At 55.2% G+C, this 18763-nt stretch overlaps 7 protein-coding genes across 7 annotated transcripts; 6 read left to right on the top strand and 1 right to left on the bottom strand.

Annotated features, from left to right (window-relative positions):
* Window positions 1-43: 43 nt before the first annotated feature.
* Window positions 44-871, bottom strand: GNI_074260 (hypothetical protein; the record flags this gene model as incomplete). The annotated part of the gene is made up of 1 exon (XM_011132131.1): window positions 44-871. One exon carries the CDS (start codon window positions 869-871, stop codon window positions 44-46), a length of 828 nt encoding a protein of 275 aa, XP_011130433.1.
* Window positions 872-3787: 2916 nt separating this feature from the next.
* Window positions 3788-4450, top strand: GNI_074250 (hypothetical protein; the record flags this gene model as incomplete). Its single annotated transcript, XM_011132130.1, has 1 exon — window positions 3788-4450. One exon carries the CDS (start codon window positions 3788-3790, stop codon window positions 4448-4450), a length of 663 nt encoding a protein of 220 aa, XP_011130432.1.
* A 3614-nt stretch (window positions 4451-8064) lies between these two features.
* Window positions 8065-8607, top strand: GNI_074240 (hypothetical protein; the record flags this gene model as incomplete). Its single annotated transcript, XM_011132129.1, has 1 exon — window positions 8065-8607. One exon carries the CDS (start codon window positions 8065-8067, stop codon window positions 8605-8607), a length of 543 nt encoding a protein of 180 aa, XP_011130431.1.
* Window positions 8608-9204: 597 nt separating this feature from the next.
* Window positions 9205-9768, top strand: GNI_074230 (putative transmembrane protein; the record flags this gene model as incomplete). Its single annotated transcript, XM_011132128.1, has 1 exon — window positions 9205-9768. One exon carries the CDS (start codon window positions 9205-9207, stop codon window positions 9766-9768), a length of 564 nt encoding a protein of 187 aa, XP_011130430.1.
* A 186-nt stretch (window positions 9769-9954) lies between these two features.
* Window positions 9955-11220, top strand: GNI_074220 (hypothetical protein; the record flags this gene model as incomplete). The annotated part of the gene is made up of 1 exon (XM_011132127.1): window positions 9955-11220. The coding sequence occupies one exon, from the start codon at window positions 9955-9957 to the stop codon at window positions 11218-11220; it is 1266 nt and encodes a 421-aa protein (XP_011130429.1).
* A 318-nt stretch (window positions 11221-11538) lies between these two features.
* On the top strand, window positions 11539-16647 carry GNI_074210 (SNF2 family amine-terminal domain protein; the record flags this gene model as incomplete). Its single annotated transcript, XM_011132126.1, has 1 exon — window positions 11539-16647. The coding sequence occupies one exon, from the start codon at window positions 11539-11541 to the stop codon at window positions 16645-16647; it is 5109 nt and encodes a 1702-aa protein (XP_011130428.1).
* Window positions 16648-17235: 588 nt separating this feature from the next.
* GNI_074200 (hypothetical protein) lies at window positions 17236-18327 on the top strand (the record flags this gene model as incomplete). Its single annotated transcript, XM_011132125.1, has 1 exon — window positions 17236-18327. The coding sequence occupies one exon, from the start codon at window positions 17236-17238 to the stop codon at window positions 18325-18327; it is 1092 nt and encodes a 363-aa protein (XP_011130427.1).
* Window positions 18328-18763: the final 436 nt, after the last annotated feature.

Below are 18763 nucleotides of genomic sequence, written 5' to 3'. Positions count from 1 at the left end.
AATTGCGCCGTTTGCACACACGTGTGTGCGCCAAGAGAGTTATTTACCCCGTTCGGTGCCCACTCCGATTCTCTTTGGCTTCCTGCAAAATCGACCGGAAGTGATGGTGAGATTTGACCTTGGCGTGATCCTCCGCGTCGGGTCGGAACATAAAGCCGTCATAGTCTAGATCGTCATCGTCTCCGCAGCGCGTGTTCTGTTGAACAAAGTACTGCTGCTTTAGGTGCGCCTTTCTCAACGCGTGGTCCAGTCTCGTTTTGTAGACTGCGCGACGACTGGCGGTCGAGCAGCTGACCATAGAGGACGCGCGTTGCGGCGTCTTGGCGCCGGCTTGACGTCGCTGGCTGCCGGGCGTCCGTCCCGCCGGAGTCCGACCCAGCGGAGTCCGGCCCCGCACCACGGACATTTTGCCGTCGGGACCCTGCTCTGGCACGTACTTAGCCAATTCGCTGCCGGCCAAGGAACTAACTTCGGTCTGCTCGCTTACACTTCTACTAACTACACGAAGCTCTTCTTCGTCTTCGTCAATGGCGTCATACTCGTCTGCACTATGTCGGTGGAATATCCTCTTGTACCACCTACGCTCTCTTTCACTGGCAGCCGCTTTGTCGCTGCCGCTAGACCCGCCGCTGACACTAGATGTCGCGCCGACACTAGACGTCGCACTAGCGCTGGATAGGGCAGTGACGCTAGACGTCGCGCTGCCTAGCCGGGCGCTGTGCTGATCTGTCTCCTTGCTACCTTCCTTGCTTCTGTTGTGGTGGAGCCGAATGGAGAACTTCGCCTTCAGGTCCTCACGGTGGAACTTAACGTGCCGCCGATGCTGCGGCGCCGCGGTCGTTGGGGGGGCACTGTCCAGATCTGCACCCATTAATTTTTCGCCCATGAACTCATGTACATCCCAGCTATAAAGCAACAGGGCTCCGCCGACCTATCGTAACTACACACAGCCCGAAGGTCCCGAAAGGCGTGCGCACACACGTGTGCTTTCTGAATGAAAGCGCCCTCGCCCTCCATAACGTCCTCGCCACCCTCCAGGGGCAAGGCGCCCTTGGACCCCTCCCCACGTTCATTCAGAAATAGTTGTGAGAGGCGGCGGTACTCGCCGCGACCCTACGACGCCATGGGCGGCGACTGCACGAGAAGGGCCTGCAATACGGTTGTAACGCATTTCCCCGCGGCGGGCGAGCAGCTGCCTACTGCTGACAACCAGCCACAAGGTACTCACGTCCGTTTTCGGAATGAGGTCCAGGTTTACGAATACGAAAGAGAAGACCCGCCCCCGGATGACGACTTAGTATCTAGTAGTAATAGGTAAGCGCTGATCCCGAGCTAGCTCCTCCCACGTTAGCTCCCTGCTGCCAACGTGCTTTCTGCCAATGCGTTTTCTGACTAGTGTGTCGTCATCGTCATCGTCGTCTGGCGACGAGAGCGACTTTGGAATAACGTATGCGCCCTCGGACCGTGCGTGGATCCCGTGCATTCCTAACCGCCGGTATCCGGAAGCCGTTCTACTGGAATGACGAGGCCGTCCTTCGCGACCGAGAACTGGGTGCGTCGAGAGCGCGTCCTGCGGGCCTGGCTCTGCGGCAGCGCCGGGTACCGAATGCGCGAGAAGTCGGCGTTCTGCTTCAGCAGTTTCGCGAACATCGCGCGCTGGTCGTTGTAGTCGACCTCGCAAGACATGCCAACCACGTAGCAGTGCAAGGGCTTCCAACGCTGCGGCATAGATCAATGTGAGCGGGGACGAATGTGTGCGGAAACGTGCGTGTGCCCACGAAGGTGTGTTGAGGGGTGTCTTTGTCGAGGTCTGTCTCTGTCGAGGTCTGTCTCTGTCGAGGTCTGTCTCTGTCGAGGTCTGTCTCTGCCGATGGGTGAAAGCATGTACTCGACGTGAGTGGTCACAGGAAGTACCCAGAGGGTGTGGTTGCTCGCGTTCGCGCTGGCATCCTCCCATTGGGGGGCTGGAAGCCCATTGGAGTTCGCGGGGTGATCTTACGTTTGCGAAGAAGATCGCCTCTCGGATGGAGAAGTGTGCGAAGTGCGGCACTGTCTGGAATAATCCGTCGATAAGCAAGATCTGCGCAAGGACGGTTGCCATGTCGACGTGGGCTGGTTGGAGGTGGTGCACACACATGGGTGTTGCACACACATGGGTGTTGCACACGGATGCGGTGCACTCACATATTCGGTGCCGGGTACATACTTTAAAGGGAACGAATGAATCAATTAGCTGTAGGGTCGTGGTGGGAATGGTGCTGACGTCGCTCAGGTACACTACTCTGTCCTCCCCCTCACCGAATGCAAACCCGTGGCAAACATAAGCACCACCGTGGTAGCACGGCAGAAGGGTGACCCGCGTGGTGCCAAACAACACGAAAGAACCGTGGACCAACCCCGGGTCAGTTCCTGGAGTGGAGGAGTCTTCGACACAGTCTTCGAATGTCTGGACGTCAATCATTGCCACCTTACGAGCGACCGGGTCGGCGGAAATACTCGCCTTGAAAATGTAGCCATGTGAATCCTGCAACGCACTCAACGTTGCTCTGGACATCAGGAACGGGATTTTGTCCGTGGCCTTGTAAGTGATTCTTCTGTGCCCTCCTTCCGGCTCTGGCCCAGACCCCTTCGGGTCAGACCCCTTCGGGTCAGACCCCTTCGGGTCAGACCCCTTCGGGTCAGACCCCTTCAGGTCAGATCCCTTCAGGTCAGACCCCTTCAAGTCAGACCCCTTCAAGTCAGACCCCTTCGGGTCAGACCCCTTCAGGTCAGACCCCTTCAAGTCAGACCCCTTTAAGTCAGACCCCTTCAAGTCAGACCCCTTTAAGTCAGACCCCTTTAAGTCAGGCTCTTGGAATTTCTGGTATGTCTGTATGTCTCGTAGGTCGTCCAGCCCGCCGACGGCGTCTGAATGGTGGTGTGTAAGTAGAACGCAATCTATCCGGGTTATACCGTATGTTGGGTACCAGCGGAGCGAGGCATCACGGAAGGTCTTGCCAACGTCGACTTGCACGTTTCGGAGCTGGCCTCTGTAGTCGCGACACTGGACCAAAATACTCACATTATTGCGACGATTCGGGCTCTCGTGGTTCCGCAGGGCTTCGGTACATATCCTACAACAACATCCGTGCCTCTTTTGCCGAGTCTCTTTTGCCGAGTCTCTTTTGCCGAGTCTTCTGGCTTAGGAAAGGGGCGGAAAGCCAGGTGGTCTTTGGGGGGAAAGCCAGGTGGTCTTTGGGGGGAAAGTCAGGTGGTCTTTGGGGGGAAAGTCAAGTGGTCTTTGGGGGGAAAGCCAGGTGGTCTTTGGGGGGAAAGTCAAGTGGTCGAGGTCAGGCCCCAATGGGGTAGAAAGGGGTCCTTACTGACACATGCCGGGATGGATCACGTGGCTCAATAACGGGAGACCGGAACTTGTTCCGCAACCCAATACAATCACGCGTGATGTCATGACACCCGAATTTTTCCACCGCTCTCAAGCAGCGGTACCAAACAGCGGGATCGATCTGCTATTGTGTCGTAGAGTGCTTTGTCGGTGTTTCGCGTTTGATGCCCCCTTCGTGCCAGATTCTCGAGCACAAAAATACGTGTTTTCAAGGTGGGCTTTTCCGTGATGGTTACAACGCAAAGTCGGTATGTAAATCCGTGAGGTCGGCAACCCACACAGGGTAGCAACCCACACAGGGTAGCAGGGTGGAGCCATTTCGTAAAGGTGTTGTCGGCGTCGTCCAGCCGTGGTTGTTCGGAACGGCTTGATTTTTGAGCAAGCATTTGCCGTGTAAATAATTGGATGACAAAAGGCGTAGCAAGTGGCAGACAACGACGGAGAGTGGATGGCTTGCTGGCGCATATGATCTTCGGGATGCGCGGGCCATTTGCGACGCTCAAGGCGGACCATACGTTCCTCTTGGACGTGCTGCGATACGGCTGGGATTCGAATTATACCGGAGTGGTGAGCATGGAGGGCAAAATCACGGTGCTTTTCCGCGGTCTAAAAGAACTTCCTGCCGGTCACTACCCGAACCTGAATCTCCCGAGAGTCAAGACGTTACCCAAGGTGGTCATGACTGGTAGTCAGATCCGTGATACAAACCTGCACATCGTAAACCGCGACTACCAGGCTCTGGTACAGATTGATCAAATAGACGAAGACGATGATGGTCTGGGTACTTACCTCTTTACTTTCGACGGATATGTTTGTTGCTCATCGGTATTAGAGCGTGGGCCGGAATCCGAACCAGAGAGTGGGCCGGAATCCGAACCAGAGAGCGGGCCGGCGGTATCCAACCCGCATACGGTGGGCCGACGGGGGCAGGGTGTGAAGTGGAAGAAGACACTGGGTCGGGTCTGGAACAAAATGCGCAACGCCAGAGGAGACGCCCAGGGATCCGCCCAGGGATCCGCAAGCGAAGAACAGAGTCTTGAGCCTTTCTACGACAACAACCGACTTTGAGAGGTCCAGTCTCCCACTCCCCTAATACCTTCATTCGCAATCTGATGCTTAGTGTTTAGACTCGTCGTAGGATAGTTTGTGGGTGTATTTTGAAACGGAACGATCGCTGTGATTTTTGGGACAGCAAATATTTCGATGGTGAGAGGCATAGCAAGTGGTCGACAACCGAGACTGGGTGGCTTATTGGCGCATCTGATGTTCAACGTGTCCGGGTCAACAGCGACTCTCAAGGCGGATCAAAGGCTCTTAGTAAACGCGCTGCGTTGTGGCTGGAGTGCGAAACATTTCGCCGTTATAGGAGAGAATGGGGGCCTACTGACGTACTTCTGCGGTCGGGTGGGAAAACCTGCCGGCCGCTATCCCGGCCTGACTCTGCCGAGAGTCCAGACGTTTCCCACGGTGGTCATGACTGCCAATCAGATTCGTGATACAGACCTGGACATCACAAACCGCAACGGTCGGGCTCTGATACGGATCGATCAAACTGACGAAGACGATAACGGTCTAGGTACCTACGTCTTTAAATTCGAGAAAGGTAAAACAACTTTTGGTAAGGGGAAATCACCAGACACAACACCAGGATTCGAACCACCACAGAGTGGACCGGAACATACACCCATTCGTAGGGTTGCTGGGTCGGGTTTGGAACAAAATGCGCAGCGGCGGAGAAGGCAACCAGGGGTCCGCAAGTGAAGAACTGAGGCTTGACCCGTTCACGACCAGAACCGAAGAACAGAGGCTTGGGCCTGTCCATGACCAGAACCAAATTTGAGGATTCGATCCCTCCTACCCCCTTGTGGTGCATCTGGCAGCTGGAGGCAAATTCGGGTGGAGATTTTCTGTCCAGAGAGGAAGGTGTGTATGTTCGTAGTTTGACGAAAGCAGCGTACTGGTGCTGAACCGGCGCCCGTGGAAGACAGCCATGAAGCTGTTATGGGCTGTCCTCTCCTCTCCCACCAGCCGCTAAATGTTACCCTCTCCCGTGCCTCCCCCGCTGCTCTTATCGTTCAGTGCCGTTCAGTGCCACACGAGGCAGGGGCGTGGCAATGCAAGGTCGGCGTTGATCGGGACTGGTAATCGAACTGTCGCCAAAAGATCTGGCCTGAAAGTTTGTTGTCCAGGGATCGAAGCCTAATCCGTTAAAAGTGGCGGTTTGATGGATGCGGCCAAAGGCATCCCCATGATGACATACCATTTTCGACGCCGTCTGGCCTGTCTGGGTTTTGGATGGTGGCGGAATACCAGCTGAGTACGTTTTTGGATGCGACCGATAAGTCCCTGGTTCGAATCTTACCAATGTCGTTTTAGGTCACAGGTGGTCGTTTTGGGATGTGTCTTTAAACGACGAGCAACCGAAGCAAGCGATCGCCTCTCCTCATCGAATATCTACAACGGAGAGTGGCTGTTGGCTGTTGGAGTATTTTTCGAAATGTCCCGAGCAAACTGCGACGGTCCAGACGGTGGTCATAACTACTACTCAGATCCGATCGTGGCCACTGAGCTCTGATACGGATTGGCCCAACAGTCCAACAGACGAACACGCTGACGAAGACGAACACGCTGACGAAGACGAACACGCTGACGGTCCCGGTACCTACTTCTTTGGGAGGTAGTACAGACCGGGGGTAGTACAGACAGGAGGTAGTACAGACCGGAGGTAGTGCAGACCGGAACCCACCAAACATACCGAATCAGAGAGGCGCCCGGCGGGTGTCCAACCTGCAAAGCGACGAAGTGGAAGAAGACGCTGGCTGGAAGAAAGTCCGCAACGGCGGAGGAGACGCCGGGGGATCCGCAAGCGAAGAACAGAGGCTTGAGCCTTTCCACACCCTGGTGCTCAGTGCCACGTGGATGCCCCAGAAGATGGAGGGTTGCGACCCTTCGGATGACGTGCACGTGTCGGTTGAAGACAGTACGGTTAAACTGACCAAACGGCAACGGAAACGGTAACGGAGACGGCAACAGTGACGACGCTCAAGGCTCAGCAGCTGCTTTTCAGGCGGGTTCGATTGAACTGGCTGGGACCTAGTAAAGCCTGACGGCTCACACATGAGTCAGAGACGCTGCTTCGTGTGCAGGGTTGCATCCGTGTCCTTTTTTGAGAAAAGTTCTTTTCGTCTAGAACCGGCAGAGGGCGCGCCAAAATTGGCGGTGACTAATTTGAGTCCAGTTTGACGGTGACCAGGGCGTCTTGGTGAAGGTGCGGTTCGGTCGTAAGTTGCAAAGGTCTTGTCGATGCCGTCCAGCTCGTCTGGGTTGTGGATGGCCGTGGAACACGGAGGCACTAACTGTATGGGCAGTCATGTGCTAATTCCGCCTGCCGCCATCGATGGCACTGGGCCCGTGCAGGCGTTGCCTCTGGACTGGGTCGCGTTGAGACTTGGCAGGCCGCTAGTGTGACTCAACAAGATAAGGTTTTACCTTGTGGAGATTGGCTACCTCCTCGTGACTACCATCTTGGAAGGTCACGTTGGCAGGATCGTCGAGACAACGTTAGGTCTGCAGGGCCGGCTCTCTCCCCGAGAGTGAGTTGGCTGCTGTCGCCGCGGAGAGCACGTTTTTGGATGCGACCGAAGACGGCGAGCATCAAAATGCCGCTGAGATGAGTGACATGTCTCTGGTTCGAATCTCACCATTGTCGTTTTAGGTCACAGGTGGCTAAATCGCCTGACCAAACGGCGAGTAAACGGTCGCTATATTTTTTGTGAGCTTAAATAATGTGATGACGAAAGCTGTAGTAAGTGGCAGACAACGGATAGCGGCTTGTTGGCGCACCTGCTATTGGAGGTGCCCGGGCAAACCGTGACGCTCAAGGCGAGCAAGACGGCCATCATGGAGGTGTTGCGTTACGGCTGGGATATGGGATGCGCCGCAGCGATAGATGGGAAGGCGAATGTTAGTTTGAAGGGAAGACATTTTTGCATTCTACCGCGATAAGGCGAATGTTAGTTCCGCTCGCTACCCCGGACTGAACCTCCCGAGAGTCCAGACGTTTCCCACGGTGGTCATGACTGGTAGTCAAATCCGTGATACAGACCTGAACATCATAAACGGCGACCGTTGGGCTCTGATACGGATTGATCAAACTGACGAAAACGAAGACGGTACCTGTGGTACCTACGTCTTTACTTTCGAGGGAGGAAGTACAGACCCATCAAACATACCGGAATCAAAACCAGAGACGACAGGGCTGGCGGATGTCCAACCTGCACAACGACGGAGGCAGAGTGTGAGGTGGAAGAAGACGCTGGATCGGGTCTGGAACAAAGTGCGCAACGCGAGAGGAGACGCCCAGGGATCCGCAAGTGAAGAACAGAGGCTTGAGCCCGGAGTGTGCTGCTCAGTGCCGTGCGGAGGCCCCAGAAAATGGCCTTTTTCTAATGGCGTGTCGGTCCGCGAAGACAGCATGGTTATCCTAATCTGACGGCAACAATGACGATGGCGGAATACTAGCTATGAGCTTTTGGATGTCAGAGAGTGTGTCATGTTTTGGATGGTCATGTTTTGGATGGTCATGTTTTGGATGGAACCGGTGAGCGATAAGGTTCTGGTTCGAATCTTATTGACGCCGTTTTGGGTCGCAAGCGTGATTTTTTAAGAACATAAATAATTCGATGGCGAGAAGCACAGCAAGTGGCAGACGACAACGGACAGACGGCGAGCTGTTGGCATTTTTACTTTTCGATGTGTCCGGGCAAACTGCGACGCTTAAGGCGGACAATGCGCTCTTCTTGCAGGCGCTGCGTTGTGGTTGGAATGAAACAATATTCGGAACCCTGGACAAGAAGGGCGGCCTTAAGATAAGCAATAAATGTGGAGTTAGTGACGTTTCCTCCTGCTGCTCTAGCATGATGCTCCCGAGAGTTAATACGTTCCCCGTTGTTGTCATGACTCCGAAGCAGATATTGGAGTCTGAGTTGAAAATCATAAACCGCGACCGCTGGGAGTTGGTGCGAATTGATCAAACAGCCGAAAACGCTCGCGGCCGCGGCACCTACGTCTTTACTTTCGAGGAAAGCAAAACAGAACATTCACAAGAGAAGCCAGAGAGCGGTCTGACAGCTGTAGGGCATTGGAAAAAAATTCTGAGCCGAGTATGGGGCCAGTTGCGCAACGGCGACGGTGGTGTTCAGAAATACAGCAGACAAAAACTCTAACAAAACCGGCTTTGAGGTCCTCCTCCCTCCCTGCCCGGCCGGCTGGCTACTGGGTTGGCTGCAAGAGAGAAAAACAGCCCGTGTTGCAGCTTGGGGCTGAGCGCTGGTCATAGAGGTGTTTAATAAACGTCGATGACAGCGCATCTGGTGTTTGGGCGACGCTCAAGGACCACCAGCGGCCTCGTTGACAGCCTCCTTACGTTGGTTGGGTCTGTAGGGTCGGCTAGCATGTCTGTAGGGTCGGCTAGCATGATCGCGTACCAGCGATCGCGGTGATTTTTGGCAAACAATTCGATAGTCAGAGGCGTGGCAGACAACGGATAATGAATGGGTGGCGAGTCTGGTGTTCGATGTGCCCGGGCAAACTGCGACTCTGAGCAAGAGCGACTCTCAAGCACTTTTCTTGAACGCGCTGCGTTGCGGCTCGGGTGGGTCCCGAGGGAACGCTGAACCAGAAGCTCTGCGCGCCTTCTGGGGGTCGCGTACTACCGCCACCGCCACCTCCCGAAGGTGAGAATCTCTAACTGTGGGTCGTGAGTGCCCCCCCCCCTCACCTCCCCTCCCCCCCCCAAGACGTGTCGTGCAATCCCCCCTTCCATGCCTCCCCCTGTGTCTGCCCCGCTGCTGTCTTCGTTCGCAGCCTGCTGCTCAGTGCCGATTTACTTTGTCCTCTGCGGCGGGCTCGACCGCCTCTGCCACAAGGGCCAGAGACGCTGCCCGTGGGAAAACACCCTGCCGAGTCCGCAACACCGCCTTTCTCCGCCGGAACTGCAACGCTGGTATGTCGTGCCCTCGCCCTACAGCCTCGATCCGCCCCCTTGGCTGCAGGCGCCCGCCGATAGGTTGGTCCGGCAACCATCTTCTAGGCCGACCTTTGTCAGGAAGCCAGCCCCTGGCGCGACCTCCGCCACCACCCCTGCCGACGTCCTGAGAAGCCGCACCGGCCCACTCGCCGGCTCCGCGTGTCTTGACAGCGACCTAATCGAGTCCATTATTTACGACGTGGAGGGAGACCAAGACCAAGACGTGGAGCAAGACCAAGACCAAGACGTGGAGCAAGACCAAGACCAAGACGTGGAGCAAGACAAAGACCAAGACGTGGAGCAAGACAAAGACCGTCCAAGTACACTGGATCCGGTTGGACAAGACTCAGCTGACTAGGGGTCGGAGGAGTCTGTCCAGCGGTGAAGGTGTAGATCACTGGGGGTTGCTCGTCGTACCGGCCAGTACGTGGGACTGGAATTTCCCGGTCAGAAATTCGGTTGGATTATTCTGATGGGCACGAGGGCAGTCAGGGTGACCCGCGGCAATGACGCCCGAGGGTCTTTTGTTCACTGTGTGCTGGCGATGTTGCGAACCGGCCGATTGATGTTGAGAGACGTGGAGGATGTGGAGAAGCGTTGGATGCTGGAGTACTGGCGGCCGTTGGGTCGGAAGGAGTATGACGTGTTGGCGTCGCGTGTAGAACGGGGTCCGGGTGTGGAGCAGGGTCCGGGTGCAAATTTGGCGGTGAGCAACCTCTTGACTCGAACCCGGGATGTGAAGGTTGGGCGCGAGGGCTCGTCTTCGGGGACGATGACGGAGGCGTCGAATCCCCAAGTTTTGGACCAGTCGCCGTGGCCGGTGTACGTGCCTACGTTGAGCGTGCTCACGTGGCTTGCGAAGCGACATCGGCGGCGGACGAGACCGAGTGTGTTTAATGACAAGTTCTTGGCGTACCGCGCGCTCCACGATTCGATTCCAGAGCCCGTCTGGTGGCGAATGCGCACCGTCGGCCTCGAACACTTCGCCAGGTGCGCGCTAGCCTATGTGGAGCTCGGGGCCATTATCTCCTACTACTACCTGTCACCGTACGGCTTGGTAGGCTCCGACGTTGGGAAGTACGTGGCGAAACAACTTCGCTCCAATCTCGGTTCCCGCAAACCCCGCAACTGGATCGTGGGCTGTCTTCTACAGCACGCACAGGCTCCCCTAGAAAAACTGATCGAGTTCTGCACCGCACAACTAGAGTTTAACCCCGCACCACCAGTACAAAATAATCGACAGCTCGAGTGCATCAAGCGCAGCGCATCCTACTTCGCACGCCGTGGCACATGCCCCAAGAAACTACTTCGTAACAACCTCCGCAACCTCCCCACCGTCACGATCGCCGAATTCGCCCTCATCAAAAGTGTATCCGTTGACGGCAAATCAATCGCGACGACTCCGGCCCGATCGCCTTCCAAGGCCCGGAGACAAACCAACGCTGCAACCAACGCGGCGGGAACCAGGGCGACTGGAACGGGCGCCGAAGAGCCGGCCATCAAAATGGGCTTTGAGGCGGTATACATTAAAGAGGAACCGTGGGACGAGGAACCGTGGGGCGAGGAACCGTGGGGCGAGGAGCCGTGGGACGAGGAGCCGTGGGACGAGGAGCCGCACAAAATGGCTGGACCGGGCGCGGAAGAGCCGGAGACCATGATGGACTTTGAGGCGGCATGCATTAAAGAGGAGCCACAGGATGAGCCGGCTCAAGCACAGTTCGAAATGGTACGGCCCAAGATTGAGGAAGTGTACGTCAGGGGCGAACCCGAGAAGATAGTTAAGCGTTTCAGGAGGGTGGTGGAAGGCTAGCGGAAGCAGCAGCGCGTCTCGATAGAGGAAAATTGACCGACGAAAATTGACCGAGGTAAGTCGATCGGGACTGGTAGGCAAACCGTGGTGCTGGCCAGGAGGGTCCAGATGATACGAGGAGAGCGCTGTTGGCCGGTTCACCGCTGAGGGGTTTTTTGATTGTCGGCACTCGACGTAGGGCACGGCTTGCCTGAGAGAGAGCTGGTCTTGCTCGCTTGGTTAACCTTCGTCGGTGACAAGATATTGGCTTGGGCGTGATATTGTCGGTGCCCGGGGGGGGTCGAGTAAATTTGATATTGGCCGGGTCAATTAAATGTTATGTCTGAGGCTCCGAAGTATAAATACCTAGTTGAGGGTTGCAAGTGGTCGGCGAAAGGTCGGATATGGGCTACCGCAGATCAGTTTCGGACGCGGTGTCCGAAGGCGTTGAAGAGCGACTTCGTGGATGCGTTTTGTAGTGTGCAGTGCAGTCCTTCGGGTATGGCATCTTGCCGCATGTGCGGGCAGCACATCGCTCGCAAGTCCTATCGCGTCTCATGGCCGCTTCGTGACCCGCGGGGTGAGCTCGGTGCCATTCCGGCTTGGATACACCTTGAGTGCGCGAATCAAGTAATACCCAAGATATTCAACGCCTGGTTGGCCACCAACAGCGGCGAAGAAGAGTCTCGCATGGCCTGCAGCCTGGAAAGAGCCAATACAGAGATGAGTTTACGGGAAACTAATGGACACGATGACAGGGCAGAATCGGAGGCGGAGGCGGAGGCATTTTCAGTAGATATGTTGACTTGGTGTGAAATTTACTGTGCGGAGTGGATGGCATTTGCAAAGGAGGTACGGGCTGAGTTTTGGTCGGCGGTATCGAAGCGATGCGCCGATGATAATGTGTCTTTGTTGGATGTCGCAAAAGAGCACGTGGTGACGACATTGGCTCCAGTGGAGTATGTCCCGGGTATGGTTGGTACATTGTTACCTTTCCAACAGGAGGGTGTGGCATGGATGGCGTATCAAGAGGCCGATCCGAAGGTTTTTGGTGGTATCTTGGCCGACGAAATGGGAATGGGTAAAACCATCCAGACCATTGGTTGTATCCTGCTCAATCGCGTCTTCGGTACCCTCCACCCCCTCCGAGGCTCCATTCCACTCCCGCCGGCACATCCCAATAGCCAGCTTAATTGCGAACGTCGCGCAAAATTCGAACTGAAACAACGACGACTCGAAGAGGAACAAAAACGTCTGCAGGAAGAGGAGGAGGCAGAGGCAGAGAAGACCCGCGAAGAGAACGGGAGAAGGAAAGCAAGACGCGGCCAAGAAGATCGCGGTCACCAGAAACACTGCGATGAGCGTCGGCGTCGCGTCTGGCAGCCCCGGAGCAAGCGACGACGGACGGCAGGCGGCGCGACTCGAACCGCGGAGTTGGAGATGGTGAGTACGTACGGTGATGAGCCGGAGTGCCGGGTAGACGAGCACCCGGAGGTCACGCGGGAAGGGGCCACGCTGGTCGTGGCGCCGTTGGCGGCCGTGTTGCAGTGGCAAGGCGAAATAAGTCGTTTTACTAACGAACAACTGAACGTGGTCATTTACCATGGCGCCAATCGTTCGTTACTGGTGGAGGAACTGGAGCGGGCGGACATTGTCATTACCACCTACCCTACCCTCGAAGCCGACTACCGCGCGGTCGTCAAGAAGCATAAGCTCCAATGCCCGTACTGCTCCAAAATGTTCCTGCCATCCAAGCTTCGCAACCACCTCAAACACATGTGCGGACCCGATGCTGAACGTACTGCCAAACAAGCCCTCACAGATCGCAAATATGAAGCCGTCCGAGCTAAGGCAATGCGTACCATACACAATCTAGATGGCGACGTGGATGCTAACCACGATCTCGACGATGACCACCCGGACGGATCCGATATAGATAATCTCCGAGCTGGGGATGACTTCGCGTCAGGCACAGTCATTACTGAAAGCAGTGACCTGACCAGTGACCTGACCGGTGGTCTCACCAGTGGTTTCACCAGTGTAGTTAGTGGACCCGAAGCCGAGGCGGCCCGAGATCTCGGCTGTCCGACTATCAGCAATATGTACAGGGAGATCTTGATCAAGGCTGGACGATATAAAGACGCCCAAGACTACTCCGCAGCGCCGTGGCTTGGCCCACCCCGAAGAAGACGAGCCCGAGATGTCCAGACGACAGACGGGGACCAGGGAACCCCAGACCGGGAGACCAGAGACAGGGACACTCAAGACTCCCCGCCTCAGCGGATGGACGACGCATTCCACGGCGCGGATTTGCCCTCGCCCGAAACAAACTTTGTGGAAGGTGACGACTGGGTGATGGACACCGGCCGCATTCCGGTTGAGGTGGAGACCACCGGCGTTCCGGCTGCCAGAGAGGAAATCCAGGACGACTGGGGACGTCGGCTGTCCGAGCCGATCGTGTCCGAGGCGGAAGGGTTTGCTGATGACCGATTTGACCATCTAGTTGACGACCAAGCTAATGACCAACTTGATGGCCAAGCTAGCAAGGTTGTTTCCGAACAACTCGTTCCAGAGCAAGCTAGCGAGGTTGTTTCCGAACGACTCGTTCCAGAGCAGGTGGTCCTCGACCAAGGGGTTCGGGGCGACGGTTCGAACACGACGGACGAGGAGGGCGCGGTTCCGGAGGCGGGTTCTTCGGTACCTGGGGACCAGACTCCCCCCCGTTGGCCGGGTCGTCCGGATGGGGGCGTCTATCAGCCCGTGTTGGAAGAGATGTTAACCCCTATGTATCAGTGCGATAGCAAAAACCCGAAGACCCCGGCAGATTCACCGGAGGCGGTGGCAGAGGCTGTTGCAGGGGCTGTTGGAGAGTCAGGGGTTCTCGGAGGTGGTGCGGCGGCGGTAGGGGTCTTGAGGATTTCAGATTCCCAGTTGCGGAAAAAGCGCATTGCTGAATTGAGGGAGTGGTGCGAAGACCTAAGTCTGATTGGGGACCCTAGAGGACGTTGGTTGAAGAAAGACTATGTTCGGCTGCTGGTGGAGTGGAAGAGCAGCCATGGGAATCCGTCCTCTATGGGCAAGCAAAGGAGGAAGCCAAGGGACGGCAAAACCGCCCGTCCTTTATTCGCTCCGTCTTCCGAAGAGTCTGAAGGGTCCACAGTCAAGAGAGAAGAGGGCCACTGGAAGACCCAACGGACTAGTCGGGAAAGGACTGGATGTGCAGGTACTGGTCACCCTGGTCGGGGATTTGCTGGTGCTGGTCGTCGTAGTAGTATCATCAAGCAGGAGCCGAAGAAGCAGGAAGGACCGAAGCAACCGGCGAAGGAGGACCTAGGGGATCCGGGACGACGTGCGTCGACAGGCGAGTTGAGAGCCATGAGAGCTCCTCCTGTGGGGTCATCGAGGAAGCGTGCGAGATCCCTGAGTGTGAGTCTAGGTTCAGACACTTCGGAAGATTCGGACTTGCTGAGTACCTCGTCGAGGAGTGCTACGGCTTGGGAGACGTCAGAGGCATCATCCTCGGAGGCAACTGACATGGACGTGGAATCGAGCGACTGGGAAGACAGCGATGTGGAACCATACGCTGCTGCCCCGAGGTCAAAGACGAAGGAACGGGGTGTCAGCAAAGGAGGCAAGGCTCTGAAAGGCGGCCAGTCTTTGAAAGGGGGTCAGTCTGCGAAAGTCGGCCAATCTGGAAAGCTGATCAAAGGTGGGTCTGTGAAAGGCGGGTCTGTGAAAGGTCGCAAAACTGTTAAAGGAGAGTCTGCGCAAGGTAGGAAACGTGCTAAGGTCGCAGAACGTGCACAGGAAGAATCGGGCCCCGACCGCTCCGACGAGGTAGACCGTTCAAATGCGGACAACATTGAACTTGGGCGAATTGATTTGTCATCAAGTCCGTTGCATTCGATCAAATGGAATCGAATCGTGCTTGACGAAGCTCACCGAATCAAGAGCCATAGCACAAATACAAGCAAGAGTGTCTTTTCGCTCAAGTCATGCGGTACGCGCTGGTGTCTTTCCGGGACACCTCTTCAGAACAGGGTCCACGAGCTCTATAGTCTCCTGCGCTTCCTCCAGTTCTATCCGTACGCGTACTACTTTTGCAACAAGAAAGGATGCCATTGCTCGAGTCTGAATTATTCGTTCGAAGAAGGATCGTACTGCGTCAAATGCGGCCATACCAAAATGGTCCACTATTCATTTTTCAACCGGAAAGTGGCGAAGCCCATTATCAATTACCAGGCGCAAGGAGAAGGTGCTCTGGCGCTGCAAGCGTTACGGAAGGATGTTTTGAGTCAAATTTTGTTGCGCAGGACCAAGGTGGAACGCGCCAAGGACGTAAAATTGCCACCTCTGGAAGTTTATATACGGAAGCAGGAACTCTCCGAACAAGAGATGGATTTTTACGAGGCGTTGTACAAGCAGAGCAAGACGAGATTCGACACCTACGTTAATTCCGGGACCGTTTTGCATAATTTCGCACACGTGTTTGATTTATTATCGCGTCTTAGGCAAGCTGTAGATCACCCTTATTTAATTCGATTTGGTCTTCTAAAGGCCGCGGCAGACGGAGACCGTGGCGCATTGGCCGCAGCCCTGTCCGCAAATGTGACAACACATATCTGCGGTCTCTGTCAAGAGGATATCGAGCAGACTACCTTTTATAAGAGCGCATGTCACCATTATTTCGACATGGCTTGTTTGGATGAATATGTACAGTCTGCGCCGCCGTCTGTTCCCGAGATTGGAGCAGCGCAGTCGGCCAGTGCAGCGCAGTCGGCCAGTAATGTGAGGATAGGATGTCCAGTTTGTTACCAAAGTTTGACGTACAATTTGGTGCGTTCGGAGGCTGCTGACCCAACAGATGATAGCCATATTCAAGCGGTGGTGAATCGTAATTCGATTATTAGTCATTTCCGCGCAGAAGAGTTTCAGAGTTCAACGAAGATAGAAGTTTTGATTGAGGAGTTAAGGAATGTTGAACGAGGAGAGAAGGCGATAGTATTTAGTCAATTTACGAACTTCTTGGCCCTCATCGAATTCAGTCTAAAGAGAGAGGGGATAAAGTGCGCTGTGTTCACAGGAAGCTTGAGTATGGAAAGTCGACAGAACATGATCATTGCATTCAACACCGATCCAGACTTACAGGTCATTCTAATCTCTCTTAAGGCAGGCGGAGAGGGACTCAACCTACAAGTGGCAAATCACATTTACTTAATGGACCCGTGGTGGAACCCCGCGGCGGAGATGCAAGCCATACAAAGAGCACATCGCATTGGACAAACCAAGAAGGTTACGGCCATCAGAGTGATTGCCAAAAACACCATCGAAGAACGGATACTCCAACTCCAGGAGAAGAAACAACTCGTGTTCGACGGGACTGTCGGAAGCAATAACCAGGCCTTCCAGAAACTCTCTTCTGACGACCTTCGGTTCCTCTTCCAATGACCGTCGTCATCGCCAGCATAACGGCGTAATTCTTCACAACAACCTCATAGCTAGCGGTACAATTAGCGGGCAGAACTAACAGAGCGGGTGGGTGGAGTCGAAAGGACACACACGGAACGAAAAGTGGACCGGTAACGTAGAATCGAAAAGGTAAAACCGAAAAGATAGAACCGGAGGGGCAGGGCCGGTAGGATCCTCACTTGCCGCCCTTCTTGCGCCCGTGCCACCAAAGAGACACAGTCAGAACCCCTGTGAGCGCCACAGCAGCCACCAGACGGAAGCTCTCGCACTCTTGTTTGTACTCCTGATACGACGTCGCTTTTTCCGTAAAGAGCTTGGACGCCATCATGACATGGTCCATGAGCTGCAACGTAGCGTGGGTGGAATGTGGGGGCGGCAGCGACAGTGGAAGGTTTCTGTGGAAGGTCTCCGGTGTAGAGTCACTCTCGGGACGTTCCCAGTGAACTGTCCGCCAGGGACCCCCCCAGTGGAAGGGGTGGAAGGGTAGGGGCGTGGGTACAGAAGCGTTGGATTTGATGACGGCTTGGTTGCCAAGGGTTCTCCGTTGCGGCGGCGGCATCGAAAAATATGGTTCAGTGCTCGTGTTGTTTGTTCGATTGCGGCGCGTGTGAGCAGCGGTACGTGCAGCACTTGGCGGAGGCGGCGCACTGGTATTGTGGTGCGTGTCGAGTGCGTGTAGCAGACAAGGCGGCGCTTTTAAGGCACTGCGTCGCAGGTGGGTGTGCGCCGCACACGTGTGTGAGATGTCAGAGCCAATACCGCAGCGTCCACGCGCTCTACGCCCACCGCTGCCCGGAGTCGGAATCCGATCGTCAGTCCCGGATGGTAGGGGAGGTGAACACGAAAGTGGACACAAAAGTGGACAAGACAAGGCCCGCAGGACTAGAAACGACATATGAAAGCAACCGACCGACGGAAACTGGCGGCCGTAGTGACGAAGAACCCGACTCCTTCCCTCTGACTGATCCGCGCGGGCTAGAGGATCTATCACAACTCCCTACACGGGCGATAGAAGTCGACCTGGAACTACGGCACAGGGATTTGGGGCACAGGGATTTGCGACACGGAGATCTGCGACACAGACAATCGCATTCACGTCGCGGAGAACCTATTGACAGGCCTGTCGGTCACGGGGAGCCACAGCCTGGGGCACACGGTGTTTCAGTATCAGGGGAAGGAGGGACTTTACCCTCGAAGAAAAGCCTAGACGAGGAAGAAAGGCTTATTGGAAGTCGCGGCATAGCCCACTTCGAGGGATTTTGCTACAGAAGACGAGCGGATTCGGAGTCGTCCGATGCGAGCTTGGACGACGAAGATGGACTGTGGCAGTGTCAGTGCTGCGACGCGGCCTTTTACACGGTAAGGGGCTTAGACGACCACGTGCGAGAATTCCATTCCTGGTTCCATTCCTGGTTCCATTCCTGGTTCAACTGGTCAGGAAACGTTGTACGCTGGTTGTTGCCGATCTGTGCAGCCTTTCTCCACTGCCGCTTTAAAGCCATTAAACGGCATCTTTCAGGGCTAATGGTTGGGAGTCTGCAACTTGATGGTGGAGAGAAACTCCCGAAGTCGACTTACCCTCGACCGGATGAAAACCGTGTACTCCAGTTCTCGTACAGCTTAGAAGACGTGCGCGCACAAAACATTTTAGATAGATAAGAATTTAGAAGAATCTGCCAGCCAGATAAGAATCTGCCAGCCAGATATGAATCTGCCTGCCAGATAAGAATCTGCCAGATAGTGGTAGGTACCGGGCGATAGATCTACTGGTAGGTCACACCTGTCTAGGGTTCTGCACATTTAGCCAGTCGCATTGTGTATAGTCTAGTTGGCATTTTGATAATTATAAAAATTACTGTTTACTATCTACGACAGGCTTCTTGGATTTGATGTCTATGACTCTCAGTATGTGGTGAGGAGGGATGATGCCTTGAGAGTTACCTGGTGAAATCAGGATATGGTTTTTAGTGAGATAGAACGGGATGTTACTATCAATACATTTTAAGAGGTTGATGTAGATACCGACCTCACTATTTGTCTAATATGAACAGACTCGGTAAAGTCGTTAGTGGTGTTTAGTAGCCGTTGTTGCATC

The sequence above is a fragment of the Gregarina niphandrodes genome (genome assembly GCF_000223845.1).
Source record: "Gregarina niphandrodes unplaced genomic scaffold scaffold00013, whole genome shotgun sequence".
Taxonomy (NCBI): domain Eukaryota; phylum Apicomplexa; class Conoidasida; order Eugregarinorida; family Gregarinidae; genus Gregarina; species Gregarina niphandrodes.
This window is presented reverse-complemented; position numbering and strand designations above follow the sequence as displayed.